The sequence below is a fragment of the Cynoglossus semilaevis genome, chromosome 7 (assembly GCF_000523025.1).
Source record: "Cynoglossus semilaevis isolate Cse_v1.0 chromosome 7, Cse_v1.0, whole genome shotgun sequence".
NCBI lineage: Eukaryota > Metazoa > Chordata > Actinopteri > Pleuronectiformes > Cynoglossidae > Cynoglossus > Cynoglossus semilaevis.
In genome coordinates, this window is record NC_024313.1 from 4,632,155 (window position 1) to 4,647,965 (window position 15,811).

The 15,811-nt window shown below is 40.3% G+C and overlaps 2 protein-coding genes across 2 annotated transcripts; both read right to left on the reverse strand.

Moving 5' to 3' along the window:
• Positions 1-54: 54 nt before the first annotated feature.
• On the reverse strand, positions 55-5,195 carry batf (basic leucine zipper transcription factor, ATF-like). Its single transcript, XM_008312910.3, has 3 exons — positions 4,927-5,195; positions 4,165-4,269; positions 55-1,515 (listed from the first exon to the last, which is right to left on the reverse strand). Exons 1-3 carry the CDS (start codon positions 4,987-4,989, stop codon positions 1,309-1,311), a joined length of 375 nt encoding a protein of 124 aa, XP_008311132.1. The 5' UTR covers positions 4,990-5,195; the 3' UTR covers positions 55-1,308.
• Positions 5,196-10,173: 4,978 nt separating this feature from the next.
• On the reverse strand, positions 10,174-15,640 carry LOC103380814 (sphingosine-1-phosphate phosphatase 1-like). The gene is made up of 3 exons (XM_008312911.3): positions 14,684-15,640; positions 13,097-13,186; positions 10,174-12,210 (listed from the first exon to the last, which is right to left on the reverse strand). Exons 1-3 carry the CDS (start codon positions 15,353-15,355, stop codon positions 11,659-11,661), a joined length of 1,314 nt encoding a protein of 437 aa, XP_008311133.1. The 5' UTR covers positions 15,356-15,640; the 3' UTR covers positions 10,174-11,658.
• Between the last annotated feature and the right edge of the window lie 171 nt (positions 15,641-15,811).

Consider the following 15,811-nt stretch of genomic DNA (forward strand, 5'->3'; position numbering starts at 1 on the left):
ATAAAATGACATAAAATATCCCGCTGCGGTACAGAATCAAAATTAACAAAAATAAATATTTATACTATTACTATTACGGTCTGAGTCTTTTACACGAGCAAACAGCGCCCTCTAGAGACATTTTAAAAGAAATGTCTGTCCCCTCCACCACATGTTCCAACGTGTTATCAGCGTCAACAGAGATCTTAGAAAAGGGAACAAAACAAACAACAAACAAATGAACCAACATTTGTTAAATATCCCTGCTGTTTCTCTTCTTTTCTTCAGTGCACACGTCAGAAAACACGGTTGACCAACTTTTATTTTGGTACATCAAAGCCTACACTGTACGTAAGATTCTGATGTTACATTCTTTATGTCCACAATCACATCTGTCAAAAACACAGCAATATAAGAAACGGACTGAGGTTGCAGAATTCTTAGGAATTCACCTGAGTCAACTTCTGTTTTTTTTTTTTTTTTACTCATCCAGAAAAATGGACTTTGCAGATGTAGCTGCAACCAAGCTCCTATTGGACAGCCTTTATATTAACATCCATAAAGTGATCAAGTCTCGGGATCCTGGTTTCTTCTCAGTATTTCAGTTTTTGCTCAGTAGTTGTGCTAAATGTTTGTCTACACAGTACGGACGTGTGACATCACCACTTTTCTGTAGAATATTTGCAGGTTTTCTAAACCAGGTGGAAATACAAGTCTTATCATGATATATTGAATAAGAACATGCTGCAGTGTTGACAGGAGATGATAACAAAACATGTCTTGACATGACTTTAGCCGTAAACAAAACAGACAGTATTGGTGTTGTGATCATCTCCGTCACCGAGAAATTACATTTGTTTAGTCACTGCTTAAAGACAAATTACTGATTCTATATTTAGTTTTAATAAAAAATGCTGGTTCACCCGTTGTTAAACCAGAGACCTAAATCCGTTTCATATTTATAATCTATGTCAAAAAGTCTCCTGAGGAAATTCTTTCACCCGTGTACATAGAAAAAAAACACAATTCCACACAAGGTTCAACCTATATGACACTGAAATGAACAATTCACAAAATACTTGATGGAGTCACCTGAACATACAGCAAGTTGTTGGTTTTGCTCAATGTAAACATGATCTGGCCCAGACAGCCAGAAAAATAAATAGTCTTGAATACTGTGTTTGGCCTCCATACTGTTGCTGGTTCGCCAACGCACCATTGCGTTGCTCCTCCATCCGCCTCAGAACATTCACAGACGGTCTCCAGTCAGTCTCTCTTCACTGAGGTCAGTCGTCTGTTTCGCAGCCTTCTGGTTGGTCATCACTGCTGTCAGTGCTGGTAGTGTGGTACAGTGATGTGCGGTTGGTGGTAGCTGCCGTGGTGAGGAGGGTAGAGGAGGTCGGGCGTCTGAGGAGGCAGGCCGGTGCACAGGGGTTCATGGGTGCTCAACACGGAGGTCAGATACTTGGCCTCCTCCGTCAGCTGCTTCACCTCCTTCCTCAAGGCGGCATTCTCCTTCTCCAGGTTCTCACTCTCCTGGAAAACAAAAACAGGGATATTTGAAGGGATTGAAACAGAAAGCAGTATTTCTTTGTTTTTGAAAAAAGTCTAAATGAAAAGCTAATACATACACATATGTATACACATAAATATATGGTTATGTATTTATATATATAATGTACTTACATTCAAGTAAAATAATTTAGTAACTAAATATATTCTAATATTTTAATTTGGAAAAGATATTTTTAGTATTTTTATTTTAGATAGTCTTTCTACATTACAAATATTATACATAATATAATATTATTGTTGTTATTCTGCTTAAAACAATTGTAACAACTTGTACATGTAAATATATATATGTACATATATACATTTACATATATGGGGTATTTCAAACACCACAGAACTATAAAACGTGTATTCGTCAATACATGAAGTGTACTATCTCATGTAAAGTCTGGCTCCATCACTGTGTTGTTGTTTGAACTACACTGTGACAGAACTTTGCTGACCGTGTTGAAATTTAAAGGCAAAACAAGTGTGTGCACTAAGTGATGTCATTGACATTCAAAGGTTTGGGTGTTTTTACCCAAAGTGATCTGCAAGTGCAGCTGAAGCCTCAGTTGTGTGTGTTGTTTTTTTTTTGTTTTTTCCAGCCTTACGTTTCCATTCAGCACAGTGGGTGAGAGTGATAACATGACAGGCTGTGGCACATGTTTTGTTTGTGCTCAGAAGCACAGACATGGGTGGATTCAGCTGTGATGAATTTTCCACCTCTCTGATGGAAATACTACATGAATACAAATTATTTTAGAAAATAAATACTTCACCTATATGACTTAAGTAATATTTTGGAGCTAAAAATACGAAATCATTTCTAAGTGACATTTTTGTTTTGTCTCACAAAGCTAAGCTAAGCTACTGTTAGCTTAGCTTTGTGAGACAGACAGACAGCTACGTTTTTAAGGTCAACCAATCTAACTCCTTATCAAGCCTTCTCACGCTGGTGGTATATTTTCATTTTTTGTGGTTAATAAAAAGGTCAACACGCCGACCCAAAAGATCGTAACCTCGACCTTACTGTCACAGAACCTTTGGGCAAACCCCATGCTCTTGCGTCACTTAGCCAAATACAGCCCACTGCTACAAGCACTTTACAAGAAGTGACTGCCTCCTTCTTCCCTTCTGCCCACGGCTCAAAATTTCAAACCCATTTACACGGAAGGAGAAGCAAAATATTACCAAAGAAACAGGAAACAGGCCAGCGTGTCATAAAGAGGGAAAATTTTCTGTTGATGAAGTGAGACGATGAAGGTAAAAAAACCACAGCGCTGTGGTCTCCTGGTGTTCTCTGTGACAAGTCACTGATAACAGTGTTTCACGGGAAGGGTCCTCACTAGTGTGTCACGTATTTGAATCAGTTACACAGACTGCCGCTGCACCAAAGGTCAAGATATATCTGACAAAGACAACTTTTTCACACATCAGGGTGACAGCACCAGTCAAATGCTACTCCCTGTAGAATTTTCCCTCCCTGCTGTGTTGAAATGTCAAAGTAAAAATGTCTCAGAGTACTGAAGAAATACTGGAGTTTAGAGAAAAAGTTTTTTTAACAACACATAATCTGATATATCTTGGTTCGTGACTGCAGGAAAAAATGCAATAAAATGCGGTGGTGAACACAGCATGATAACTTCATTATACATTAAATATTTCTAATGTTGTCCATTACAATAACATTTTCAGCACAGACTTATCACGCATGCGCATCTGTTTCGTAAATCTTGCTCATAAACTGTAGAGAGAAGTCTCTTGTCAGTTTTCCTACTGTCTTTGAAATGTAGCTCTGTGTGTTAAAAACAGAACCATTTGTCCAACTTAATCACTGTAAAACTGAAATGAGAATGACACCCCCCCCCCCTAGTCATCAGAATATAGCAGTGTACTCTCTGCTGCAGGATGGTGCTGTGAAGGCCAGGGACTGCCCACACGTGCTAATTTATTCCTGAGGCTTCTGAAAACACACCGAGGAGCGTCCAAGTGTGCAGAAGAAGCTGACAGGAGCCATGACACATCGCCACATGCTCAGGTAGCATCGTACACATGTATGCAACACACGCTGGCCAAGCCGATTAAACCGCCTTTTATAAGGACTTTATTTGGACATTTGTTTGCCTTTAACCGCGCGTTTGCACTTTACTTACATAAAGAACTTTGATGCATTAATGTGCATGAGAAAAAAGGTCTTGTGTATGGTATAGACCAGGCGTGGGCAAATTACGGCTCGGGGTCTGGATGTGGCTCGTTTGGCTTTTAAATCCGGCCCGTCAAATTGTCCAAATGTTTTTATTAATTTCAAGTGTCATCATACGTCTGTCATTTCCCCAATAGCATTTTTGCTTTTTATAAATTACTTTTAAATGTCATTTGTCATATTTTCACACTGCTCCCGATCCGGCCCCCATGTCAAATTTTAGGACCAAATGCGGCCTATAAGCGAGTCTAAAAGTTTGCCCCCGCCTGGTCTAGACTAGTAGTTCTAGGTAGAAAAACAAAATGTTTTTACTGTTAAATACTGTACAGAAAGCCAGATGTACTGTATGACTTTGGGTTCCTGTTTGGCTGCAAAAACGCCCTAAGGAGTGATGAATGGTACCAGTCAAAGAAACGTCTTCTCACCAAGTGTAGGCTGTCAGCTTTCTGAGTTTGTCTCATCCTGCTCTTCTGAGCTGCCAGCCTGTTCTTCTCCCGCCGCAACACCTTCTTCACATCATCTGAGGAGCCCTAGCAACACAACGAGGACAGACTGAATGAGAGTGTGGTCTTGTTGCGTGACTGAATATGGGTGTAGTACACCTAAGGGCAGGGTCGGGGTGTGACTGAGTCATCGGTTAACAGTACACTCAGGTTTTCATGGTATCGAAATAACTAATACTTTTCAAACTGTCAAATCAGTTCCCTGTCCGTTTGACTGTGTTTACACAAAAAAGTACACTCTCTTAAAACTGTATCCATCCCTTGTTCGGGTAAAAATTGTCATTAAAAAATTGTAACATGATGAGTAGCCATAGAATCTCACATGTGAAACTACTAAACTAGGGAGCATGATGGGCAGTTTCTCGCAGGCACTGAAACCTGCAGCACATGCTGCCACAGCCTGAGCTAAAAAAATAAATAAATAAAGTGTCAGAATGTGCACAAACAAAAGATTCCTCCCACATGGAGAAATGTTGAAGTCTGCAAAAAGTCACCGTTTGAAACAGCCGTGCCTCCAGCCCATGTGTGCATGTGAACCACACAGAGAAACTGCTCGGAGTACGAGCTGGTGTCTCTGTGATGAGACGTGATGCTGTTTCACTAAATACTACACTCATGGTGGCCGACGCCAGGCTACTTCTCTGGGTGCAATGTGAAGATAAAGGAACAGAAGTTCACACTTACCGTCCTGCTGGCAGGTGAGGGAGATTTGTACGTTGTGTCATTGCTGTCAGAGCCCTGAGCCATAGCCGACCTCAGTGACTGAAACCCAGTGACTTCGTCCACTTCTGCTTTGGGTTTTTGAGGACGTGTGTGTGTGCGTGTCTGTGTGTGTAAGAAGAGGAGAGTCCGTACAGCACAAAAACCTGCTCTCACTAGAAGTTTACCTCCACACGAGACTCCTTCCCTCTTTTCTTTTCTGCCACTCCTCCTCTCTCTCTCTCTCTCTCTCCCCCACCCCCCACCCCCCCTCTCTCTGACACATACACACACATATGTAGAGTCTAATTAGTTGTATCTGATGTGGCTTCTGGTAAGTTGCATTAAACTGGAAGTCACATGTCTGATGGAAATTTGAAGCAGATAAGGTAAACTCGAAAACTCCAGCAAAACAACATAGTAATCTAAGCAGGGATCTGATTTATACTATGACTGAGGGTTGGTCGGACGTTAGCTGTCTTTGACAACCTCATGCCACAATGTGAGATTTTCACCTGACCTCAAGGTTGATTTGGTTCTTAGGTGGTTTTAGGGAGTAATTATGTCAAAGTTTAAAAATAACAAGAAAACAAGAAAAAACTTTTTGACTGTGGAAGTGATAAGAGTGGAAGGGAAGCTCGCAGACTTCACTGCAGTGAAACCTGCTATGATGTAAAAGACCCTGGCAATATTGAAAAGATGAAGACAACATAGAAAAGGAGGAGACAGAGATCTGTCCATGTCCTTCATGCAGCACAGGGATGGAGGAAATTCCTTCAAGGAGGAAAAAAAAAACATCAGTCAACACAAGAAAAACCAACTATTATTTGCTACAACGACCAGGTGTTTTTTCCCTGAAAACCCAGCACTATATACACACACATAGATGAACACAGCCACGTCTCTCACGTGTCTCAGGTGTTTCTAAAGTCACAGGTAAAACTGTCACTGGGTCAAAAGACTCTCTGTTCAAATTTCCAGCTCATAAAGACTTATATTTAATACTGACATTTTCGGTGAGAAATGTGTCTATTACAGGGAACACTAAGGCTAAACATTTGAATGAAACTTTAAAAAGTTATTGTTGGGGTGGTTTGCCCTTATCCTGAGGATAGAAAGTGGACAAAATCAGTGCAACTTATTGAGAAAATATTAAAATGAATTTGACTTTCTGAGAACTAAGTGCCAGCCGCCCGCTTTGGGAACCACTGGGATAAGTCATAGTTAAGGAGGGTCGGGTGTTGATTAATTGTGGTGAACGTGTTATCACAGAGTGTGTTTAGTGTTAGTTGTGTTTAGTGTGTGTGTGTCTGTGTGTGTATAAGAAAGAGAGAGAGAATCACCCAGACTTTTCTCTCTTCCTCTTTTGGAGCAGCTACATGTGATGTCATGTTTCGACTGAATCCTCCAGAGACGGTGTCTCTTCGAGCTCCACCTGGATGACTGGGTTGTGAATTTCTACACAAACTATGAGGTAATTTCCAGTTCTGTGTTGCACTCTCCTGTTAGAGGCACAGCAGCTGCTGTAATGAGAGGAATCATCTGAAGCCCAGTAAGGGGCTCTCCTAACCCCCACTTGCAGAATTCCCTCCTCAATTCTCACCCTAAATGACTCTCAAAATTCTTAAAGGTCTACATCTAGGAGATTAGATATGCACCAAATTTACGAGCCACAGTGTTGAGGGGGAGTATACTGGCAATGCAAACACAGATTTCCAGAAAGCTCGTTACACTGCCTGAAAATGAAAAAGAAAAGAAAAACTTGATGTTTTCAGATTGTACGATATTTACCTACGTATTTATATTATTCAGAATGAAGAGAAATGTCCAAAATGCCAGTAATGAAGACAACATATGAGCAATGTTCTGGAGAATTCTGCTGCAATTAGAACTAGATGAATTGGTGACAGGTTCAATTAAGGAGGTTAAGTATAAAAGGGGCATCAACCAAAGCCTCGCTGCTTTGTTTTGAAGGTTTGTACAGTTCTACCAACTTTTTGGGATTGACAGTGTTTTTTCTTTTCTTTTTTCTCATTTAAAGGCATGTCTTCAAACTCTTTTAATCCCTTCAGTTTTATACTTCACTCTTGTTTGCTCCGTCACTAGGTAACATTTGGTGTTGAGAGGACTAGATCTTCATGTGAGAAAAAAAAAGAAAAGAAAAACTGGACCAAAACAGCTTTGCTTGGCAGAACAGTCCTCCCACACAGAAACATGTTCCATCAGTGCAGAAATTTTGAAGAGCTCCAGCAACAGCAGACATGTCTGATAGTTGGCATTTAACGCTGTCCAAAGACAGAATCGAGTCTGTAAAAAGCAAAAACAGACTGAGGAGGAGAGCTGACTCGTCAAATCGTGCTTTAACCAGAAGGCAGACACACAAGACAAGATGATTAACTAGTCGTATGGAAGTAAAAATAAGACGACATTGGTCTGAAGCGCCAGTGATCGCAGTTCTCTACCTTTAGTACTTGACATTTAGCTGCTGAGGAAATTTCTAACTAAAAAAAATGTCATCAAAATATCACAAGTATCTCAAAATCATGAGGTAAAACATTTGATTGTGCTTAATCACTGTACATGTACGTTGTACTGCACTGAACACAAAGTACATATGTTCTTTACAAAATGACAGAGTAAAAGCCACAACAGAATATTTGTCAGAGAGTCAGAAGACAATTTGAAGGCTGGGAACTCAGGTAAAATAAAATTAAAATCAAATTATTATTTAATAATTATGATACTGATATTAATATATTTATCGATATCATATGAAAGGGACGATTATTTAGACGTTTAAACGTCTAGAAATCAGTTTACTCAACATGAAGCTTTCGTTTCGTGTCAGTTTGTATCCCTCTGCTGGACAGGTGCAAGGACTTCTTGGTGTAGTTGCAATTGTCCTCCAGAGGGGCGCTAATAAAAGGCTTTGTTGATATTCAGACTTGCAGTAAAAGCTTCCTACACATTGACGTCAGGTCCTGATCATGAATGCAGAGCTTGCGTTTCATTTAAAAAAAGCACTTTGAGTGAGTTATTAAGTGTAAAAAGACTGGGTCTGATTGTATTACTCAGGCAGAACTACAGCGTCTATTCACGGGCGCGATCCCACTACTGAGCGGCACGGGGGCTTTGACCTGCTTCGTTGCCGACCTGGGCCGGTACACCCCTCCTTAGACGACCTGGATCTCCCGAGCTCCCCCAGGAGAACCATATCGATACCGAACTTAGTGCGGACACCCGCTCGACACAGTCCGCTGCAGCTCAGAACCCCTGAGCTCAAACCATCCGCCAGCCTCAGCCTCCCAGCCGCTTGGATTATAGGAGCGAGCCACTGCTCCCGGCGAGGAACACACGCTCTCACACTGACTATGAACATTGACTGATGTGACGTCACAGCGCGCAACAGTTGTATGGACACACTGAAACAAAAATGACTGGGACGTAGAAGAGAAATACCCAGTGTTGTCAAGACTTGACTAGTTAGTGGAAAGAATATCATTATTCTTTATTGTAATTATTATAATATTTCTGATAATTTATTTTATCATCATTTATTATGTTTGATTGAAGTTGAAAAAAAATATCTAAAATTGTATTAAGAAACTGCTCTTATGTTCTCTATTTATTTATGTTTTTATTTTATTTATTTGTACACACAGATCTACAAATTATACCAGAAATCTGTGCTCTGGTTTTTTAAACAAACATTTGGTCGTCGTCGAGCGTGTGGATGTCGCGGGGGGAAAGATAACTTAACACAAACAAACTTTTCACGTTTAAACTATATAATGAAGCAGTTTTATGTGATGTTCAGCCATTTTATGGACACTAGTGCGTTAGTTTATTTCTTGATAAACCTTTTTTGACGGCAAGTTAACCTGCTAGCGTGTGTTTAGCGCTGCAGTCCAGCGTTCTCAGCTCTGTAAACACAGCGAATGGCTCCTGCGGAAAAGGCAAATGTTTGAAAACCCAAAAGGTAAAACTTAAGACCCCAAATGTTAAAAGTGCAGCCAACACTGGAATTAGTAGAAGTCGTTGTAGTAGCAGTTGTGGTCCAGGTGGAGGAGCTCCAATTGTTGATGTTCTGACTTTATGTAAAATATACTGTTGGATCTTTATAAACAGATTAATGGGTTAATTTACCATTTATACAATACTCTCTTTTTATACAATTAGAGTTGTAGTAAACTGTCTGAGAGTAAAAAGACCAGGTTTGACTTTATTGCTCAGGCTGAACTGCAGCGTCTATTCACGGGCGCGATCCCACTACCATATCACTAAGGGTTGTCTAATCCATGTGTGGCTGAATATTTAAACCAATAACTTATTGCCCTCTTGTGGCTCAAACGTGCAACTTCACTCATCGACGTTTTGGCCGGACCTCACATAGAGCAGACAACCTTTTGGTGGGAACTTGTTTATATATGCAGTTGCACGTTTGAGCCACCGGAGGGCGAATCGACCAGACAACCTAATGGCCTAATGGTTGTTGGCGGAGCTAAACCGAACAACCGACCGCATTACCAGACAAGATTTCATCATAATTGTGTTCATACGCTAGACTGCCCTCGTGGAACATGAATAAAATAGATATCTTTCGATAGAAGAAAAGGGGAAAAGGGGGGATTAAAGGTTCATGTTGTGCAGCATAATTCCTGTTCAAGAAGTGGAAGTGGAAGAGCAATGTGGTGTGCAGCTATATATTGTTTTATTAAAATTAAAATTATAAATATATATTTGAGAAATGTATTTAAACAAATGTACACATACAATACAAATACAATTAATTAATATGATAAATTATTTTCTGTATATTTGGTAGGAACTAGCAGCATGTGCTGATTTACACGAGCTCCTCAGAATCATACAATAAAGACCCTCGGTCAAAGTCCAGAAGAACAACAAGCAGAGAATCTGCCATGTTTGTCATTTTAAACAGATTAACATCTGACACCTTATCAAAATTGCTCAAAGGTTGCGCAAGACGACAATGTGGTGTGTAAGCAGTAACCTTTGCCTACACTGTAGTTTCCCTTCAGTAGTGACAATAGTCCCCCAAACTGTTGTTTCCAACAATAGAAATCAGACACATTATAAATGTTTCTAATTACTGATAACTATGGATTTTATTATACTTTTCTAATGTCTTTGTCTCATGTTAACTTTCTAAATACTTACCAATGTATTAATATCAATTGTAAATAAAGAAAATCATACATACTATTCATACTATTTTCAATTATTTTATTGTTTCTTTATTCTTTTAGACTCAGTTGTTGTATAACAAAAACAGCCAAGAGTTCTTAACATTTCAGTTACAAATATTCATTAGCTCTGATATGAACATTTAACAATAAATTACAACAGGAAAAAACACTTTTGACAATTGGACAAGTGCAAAAAGTCCATGTTTTATTACCTGTGATAGAGAACATATGAGACGTCTTGTAATAACTTTTTTTTTCTCAAGCAACTTCAAACATACGAGTTGATAAAATAAATTATCAAAAATATTTGTATTTTTCATTATATTCTTCCCACTAACTAATCAAGTCTTAACAACACTGGGTTTATATTTGTGCTAACAAGAAAAAAGAATTAGGAGGTAACAATAAGTATAACACAGACCATGGATGTGAAAAACAAACACTACCATGACACCGAACAGGTGGAATACTTAGTTTTTTTTAGACTGTTTAAACCTAAATAACAAATGAAAGAGGATGTGATGTCATAGCTGTTAATGTTGGACTCAGTATTCTCAGTGTCCACAACTTATGCATCTCAAAATGTAAGTTTATTCTTACACTTCCTTCCTTCCGTGGTGGACACAGTGGATTATAATACACTCATTTATATTCTTCAACAATTATTCTTATAATTAGGCTGGGTTTGTAATTATTGGCTGCAGGTTTACTGGAGGTTCGAATGATAAAAAGAAAAACAAAATGTGAATAGTTATGCTGGAGGGGTTTGTCTCATCCTCTTTTTAACTTTAGGTTGTGATTTTAATACTAGGCATACATTTCAATGTTTCTTCTAGTCTCTTAACCTGAAAAGGTCAAGGTTGAAAAAAAGTGCTAAAATCAGATGCAGTGGTGATACAGTGACGTTTGGATGGTCTTAAAGACCAGCAAACCTCTATGTTCAGTCAGTACAGACCATTTAAGATTTCAAGGCATAAAATAACAAGGTTCCTGCAGTAAAGAGCTTGTGAGCCCTGCCTCTGTGATTCTAAGACAGAGGAGGATCAAAGATGGAAACCAAGACCAAAGGTATCGACAAAAAGAGGACACGATGTCAGGACATATGGATGTTATACAAAAAGAGGAAAACAGGAATGATCTTTGGTTGTAGTGAGTGGACAACATGGAGGTGGGGTCAGGTATACTGGTAAATGAGGCAGCAAATACCAGTAAGATGAAAGATAATCTGCTGTGGCTTTGAAAGTTGGCGTTATCTAACCAACTTATTCTGCAAGCAACAAAGAGACATGCAAACGTCTAGTTCATTTGTGTATTTTTGTAGAGCTACCTACGTGTAAGGAAGTATAAAAACACAACTGTGGTCTTCTCATTGGATTAAAAAAAAAGAGCTAAATCAAAGCAAGTAGTCCTTGATGACTGTAAAAGTATCTGCATGTCTCCGAGTGCTGGTTGTCGTCACCTACAGGTGAACGGTGTCAGCAGTGCAGTGACAGTTTGAACACAACACTCAGATGAGGTGAAAGACCCTAAAGATGAGAGGCACCACAGAGACACAATTGAAACCCACAACACTGTAGACAATGTAGCGATAGGGCAGCTCCACCTTCATGTGCTGCCTCGCCCTTCTCACATCGTCGGCGGGCAGCCCAAAGAGTCCACAAAGGAAAGGAATGGTCACCGCTTTCATCACCGTTCTGGTCAGCAGGAGGACGACAACACCTAGGAGGAAGCGCAGCAGGGACAGGGCGACCAAGCTCACACTGAGTGGAGGAAATGTTAGAGGAAGAGAGGACGCCGGTGGATCTGACAGGATCCCAAGTTGATAGTTCACATAGGTAGCCAGGGCAGCTCCGGCACCGGTGCCCAAAGACTGAGCTGTATCACCTCGAGAGGTGCTCCAAGAATCCAGGGAGAAAGCCACAAGTCCAAAGGCCACATGGGAGATGACAATAACCAGAGGAGCGTAGTGGTCAGTCATGTAGAAGGTGTCAATCTGGTCTAAAATTGGATTGAAAAAGGCCAGCACAAGAAGGCTGTAGAGAAAGCCAGTGATCACCTCCTGTAAGGTGGAAATATCAGAGTGGAGTGAGCATTTTATACCAATTATACATTTTATTATCAATAATAATCTGCTATTGAACCATATCCACCAATTTATAATGTTGACAGTGGTATCCACAACACACGTCACGTAGAAAACTGTGTTGTATTCAGACACTTGTCAGACAATGAACCCCTGTTTCCTAAGGTCACCGTTAGTGTCAATTGTCGTTCAAAGAAAGCAGTTGTTCGTCCAGGCATCTGCCTGCTCTGTGATATGACACATTATGGTCATAAATGTAATGACACCATTTTGTGGTTTATTTTACATGTAAACACTGGCAACTATGTAACATTCATTTTCTAAAAAGTGACGTATATTTTTTAACCGTGGTTAATTATAATTTTAAATCAATGATGTTGCAAAACAAAATATTAGAATTCATAACACTATCACTTTTACTACATTGTAATAAATACAAAATACCTGCTATCTTTTTCCATTGCAGGGTCAAGAAATGTGGTCTGAAGTTATTTATTGGCTTTAATCGTTTTACTATCTCTAACTTTTCCACTCACACAGACACACACACACTTGTGTGTGTGTGTGTGCGTGTGTGTGAGTTCAGAATGTCAAGGACATTTACAATAGGGAGCAGAAGAAGCGATGTATTTCGTCTTGTTACTCCCTCCTGTTTCTCCTCAGCAGCCTCTAAGTTTTACTTTTCACTGGCGTCCATGCAAATGCACAGAACTCTGTTGTGGTGACAGACTGAAGTGAATCATCACTTGGTACTGGAGTCATGTCAGTGGTTACAACTTCAGATGTGGGCACGATCTCATATAATACAGGAGTCAGTGATGGCAGAAAGCCTTTGCTGATGGAAGTGAACTTTAGAACCTACCAGAATGGAATGCATTCCCATGTAGACTCTGCTCACACACACCAGGACACTCCAGCTAAGAGCCACACAAAGGCCAAACAGGAAGGGGTACTGGAGAGGGGGAAAAAAAGCAAAAGAAAAAAAAAAATCACAGAAAGTCAATCGATGTCTTAAACACACCAAAGAGTTTTCCCTAAATTTTCCACAATTGTTTATAAATAGTACAGGTATCGTCAATGTGTTTTTCCAGAGGAAATCAGGGTTCTGAAACCTTGACTCTTTCACTGATATGTTTCTGCTAAGAATGCAGGCAAAGGTCAGAGATGATACATGCTTTATGTCTCTCCACATCCAAGATCTGTTTTTAAACACAATTGTTTGACCAGTGTGTACTTGGTCAGTACACACTGGTACACACTGGTACCGTGTTTACATGGTACTCGACTGACACAGATCTAAACACCAGTCATAACCAGTCAGTGATGCCTTCACTGTCCGAGGAGAAGATTCAGACCTCTGTGTGCTTGGTTGTAGTTTGGCCTGTTGCTTGAATGTAATAACGGCTGATGGTTAGATTTCCAAGGCTAAAAACAGTTCATGTTGAGAACAGCCTTGTCCTGTGAAGGGCTAAGGCCAGCCTGCCTTACTGCCGAGCATACTTCATATCTATTCAATAAACAATTCTCATTCTCTTTTCCTCTCCCGCAGTTTTCCGGCACACCCTGACAGCATCCTGCTTCAGTCCAGCAGTGTTTATTGCTGTGGTCAGCAGCTAGCATTAGCTCCACCTTTACATGTATTTAATCTGATATTATTGGTCAAACAGGAGTTTAATCACTGACCAAAACACTTTGTATACCATATAATTTATAAATATACAATATGATATAAATTTATACAACAGAATTATACTACAATGTAAGTAAAGTAAACAGCATCACATGGTGAAGTTAATGTGAGCAAAACACCATAACCCTACTGAAGCCTCTCACCTACATCCTCTCACTTCCACTTCCTCAAACTCTTTACTCAGTTGGAGTAAACAACAGTTTCTTCAGACAAAGAAGCAGACAGTTACAACATATCTAGGGCCCAGAATTTATAAAAAACATATCAGTTGTTTGTTTCAGTTTATGTGGAAGAGTACTTGTACTTTATGGCTGTGCTTATGCAGTGTTTTACATCAAATAAACTTGTCTCTATTAATGAAACACAAAAGAACATTTTGTAAATATGAAGTGAGTTGTCAAGTCTTACACATCAGAAAACATTTACCGAAGGGTGTTTGTTCTTAGTCATGTTTTTCCAATAGAACACGAAGTAAATTTAGTTTGAAAAATCAAGACAATGAACACTATGACGACAATGGCAAAGGTGTTTAAAAGCCGCTGCGACACCGTCATCCAGACAGAAGAAGCTGCAGAATCCTTTATCATCTTGAACAACTTTAAAAATCCTGAGCAAGTCCATGACTAAATTTACAGAGATGGAAATGATCTGAATCAATGACAACCTCAACATGATGATTGACCTTCAAACTATGTGGCCAATGTGATCGTTCAGATTAACTGTTAGTCAGCTGGGTGTTCTGAAGAGATGAAGGCTCACCTGCCACCGTCCGTAGGTCAGCATGAAGAGACAGAAAGGTATGGCTGTTCCGGTCATGGCGTGTGTGGAGGGCATGCTGTACTCAGAGTTGTAGAAGACCTCCACCTTCACCACTGGAGGGGACGCCGGTCTGGACCAACGCACCATGTCTTTGGTCGACTGTCCCACGAACAGGTTCCAGGCCCAGACCACGATGAGCCTCCTACTGACCAGAGGGTCGATGTTCCAGAAGAGAAACGGGAAGAAGATGATGAAGAACATCTCGTTGCCCAACTCGGTCCCGAAGGTGAACAGGTAGAAGAGGAACTTGTTGTGGATCAGGAACTCTTGACCCACGTCTCCGGTCAGAGAGTTTCTCCGGAGGGGCATTGTCTTGACGGTGTCTGGGTGGACATTTGCTGCCGTTGATGGACCTTCAGGCCCGGCGATTGGGTCACCTTGTGTGCCGTTAAGTTGCCGTGATGCTGCTTCTCCATTACCGAAAGTGACATCCGAGCTTTGGACCCGCTTCTTCCTCAGTCCGGTCAAGTCCTGCTCTGTCAGTCTGGTGCCCTGCGGTTTGTCCGCAAACGTCCCCTTAACGCCGCAAAATCTCTGAAACCTCGCTACATGACGGGGCTCCTGGAGGTAATTGCACGTTTGTACAAACGTCTTCAGGAAGCCGCTGGCCATGACTTCAAATAACGGTTAGTTTAAAAGTACACAAAACTCCTCAGTCCGCGATAAAACTGAGTCCATGTTCGACAAACGAGCGTATAATTTAATTTAAGCAGATGCGCTGGTCGCTACGAATGACGTCTTCTTCTTTAATTAAAAACAACTATACATTACAGCAAATACTACACCTTTTCCCAAACACCGTGTAAAATGGAGACAGGGTAACAACAGTTTCGTCAATCCAGAATAAATCTCTCAAGCGGAGCCGCTACCTGCCCAGGCTTGTAAACCGTCATACAGAAGGCCGTTATCTGCTGTTATACCACGGCTTCTTCTACTATTCACAGTGTTGTCTCTGCTTCCTGTTGTTTATGTCCACAATTTGTTATTACTGCCCTCTGCTGGAAAAAAAAGAAATACGGCACATTAAAAAATTTTTTTTTCTTCAAATGTTTCTTGTAGTCGATCACC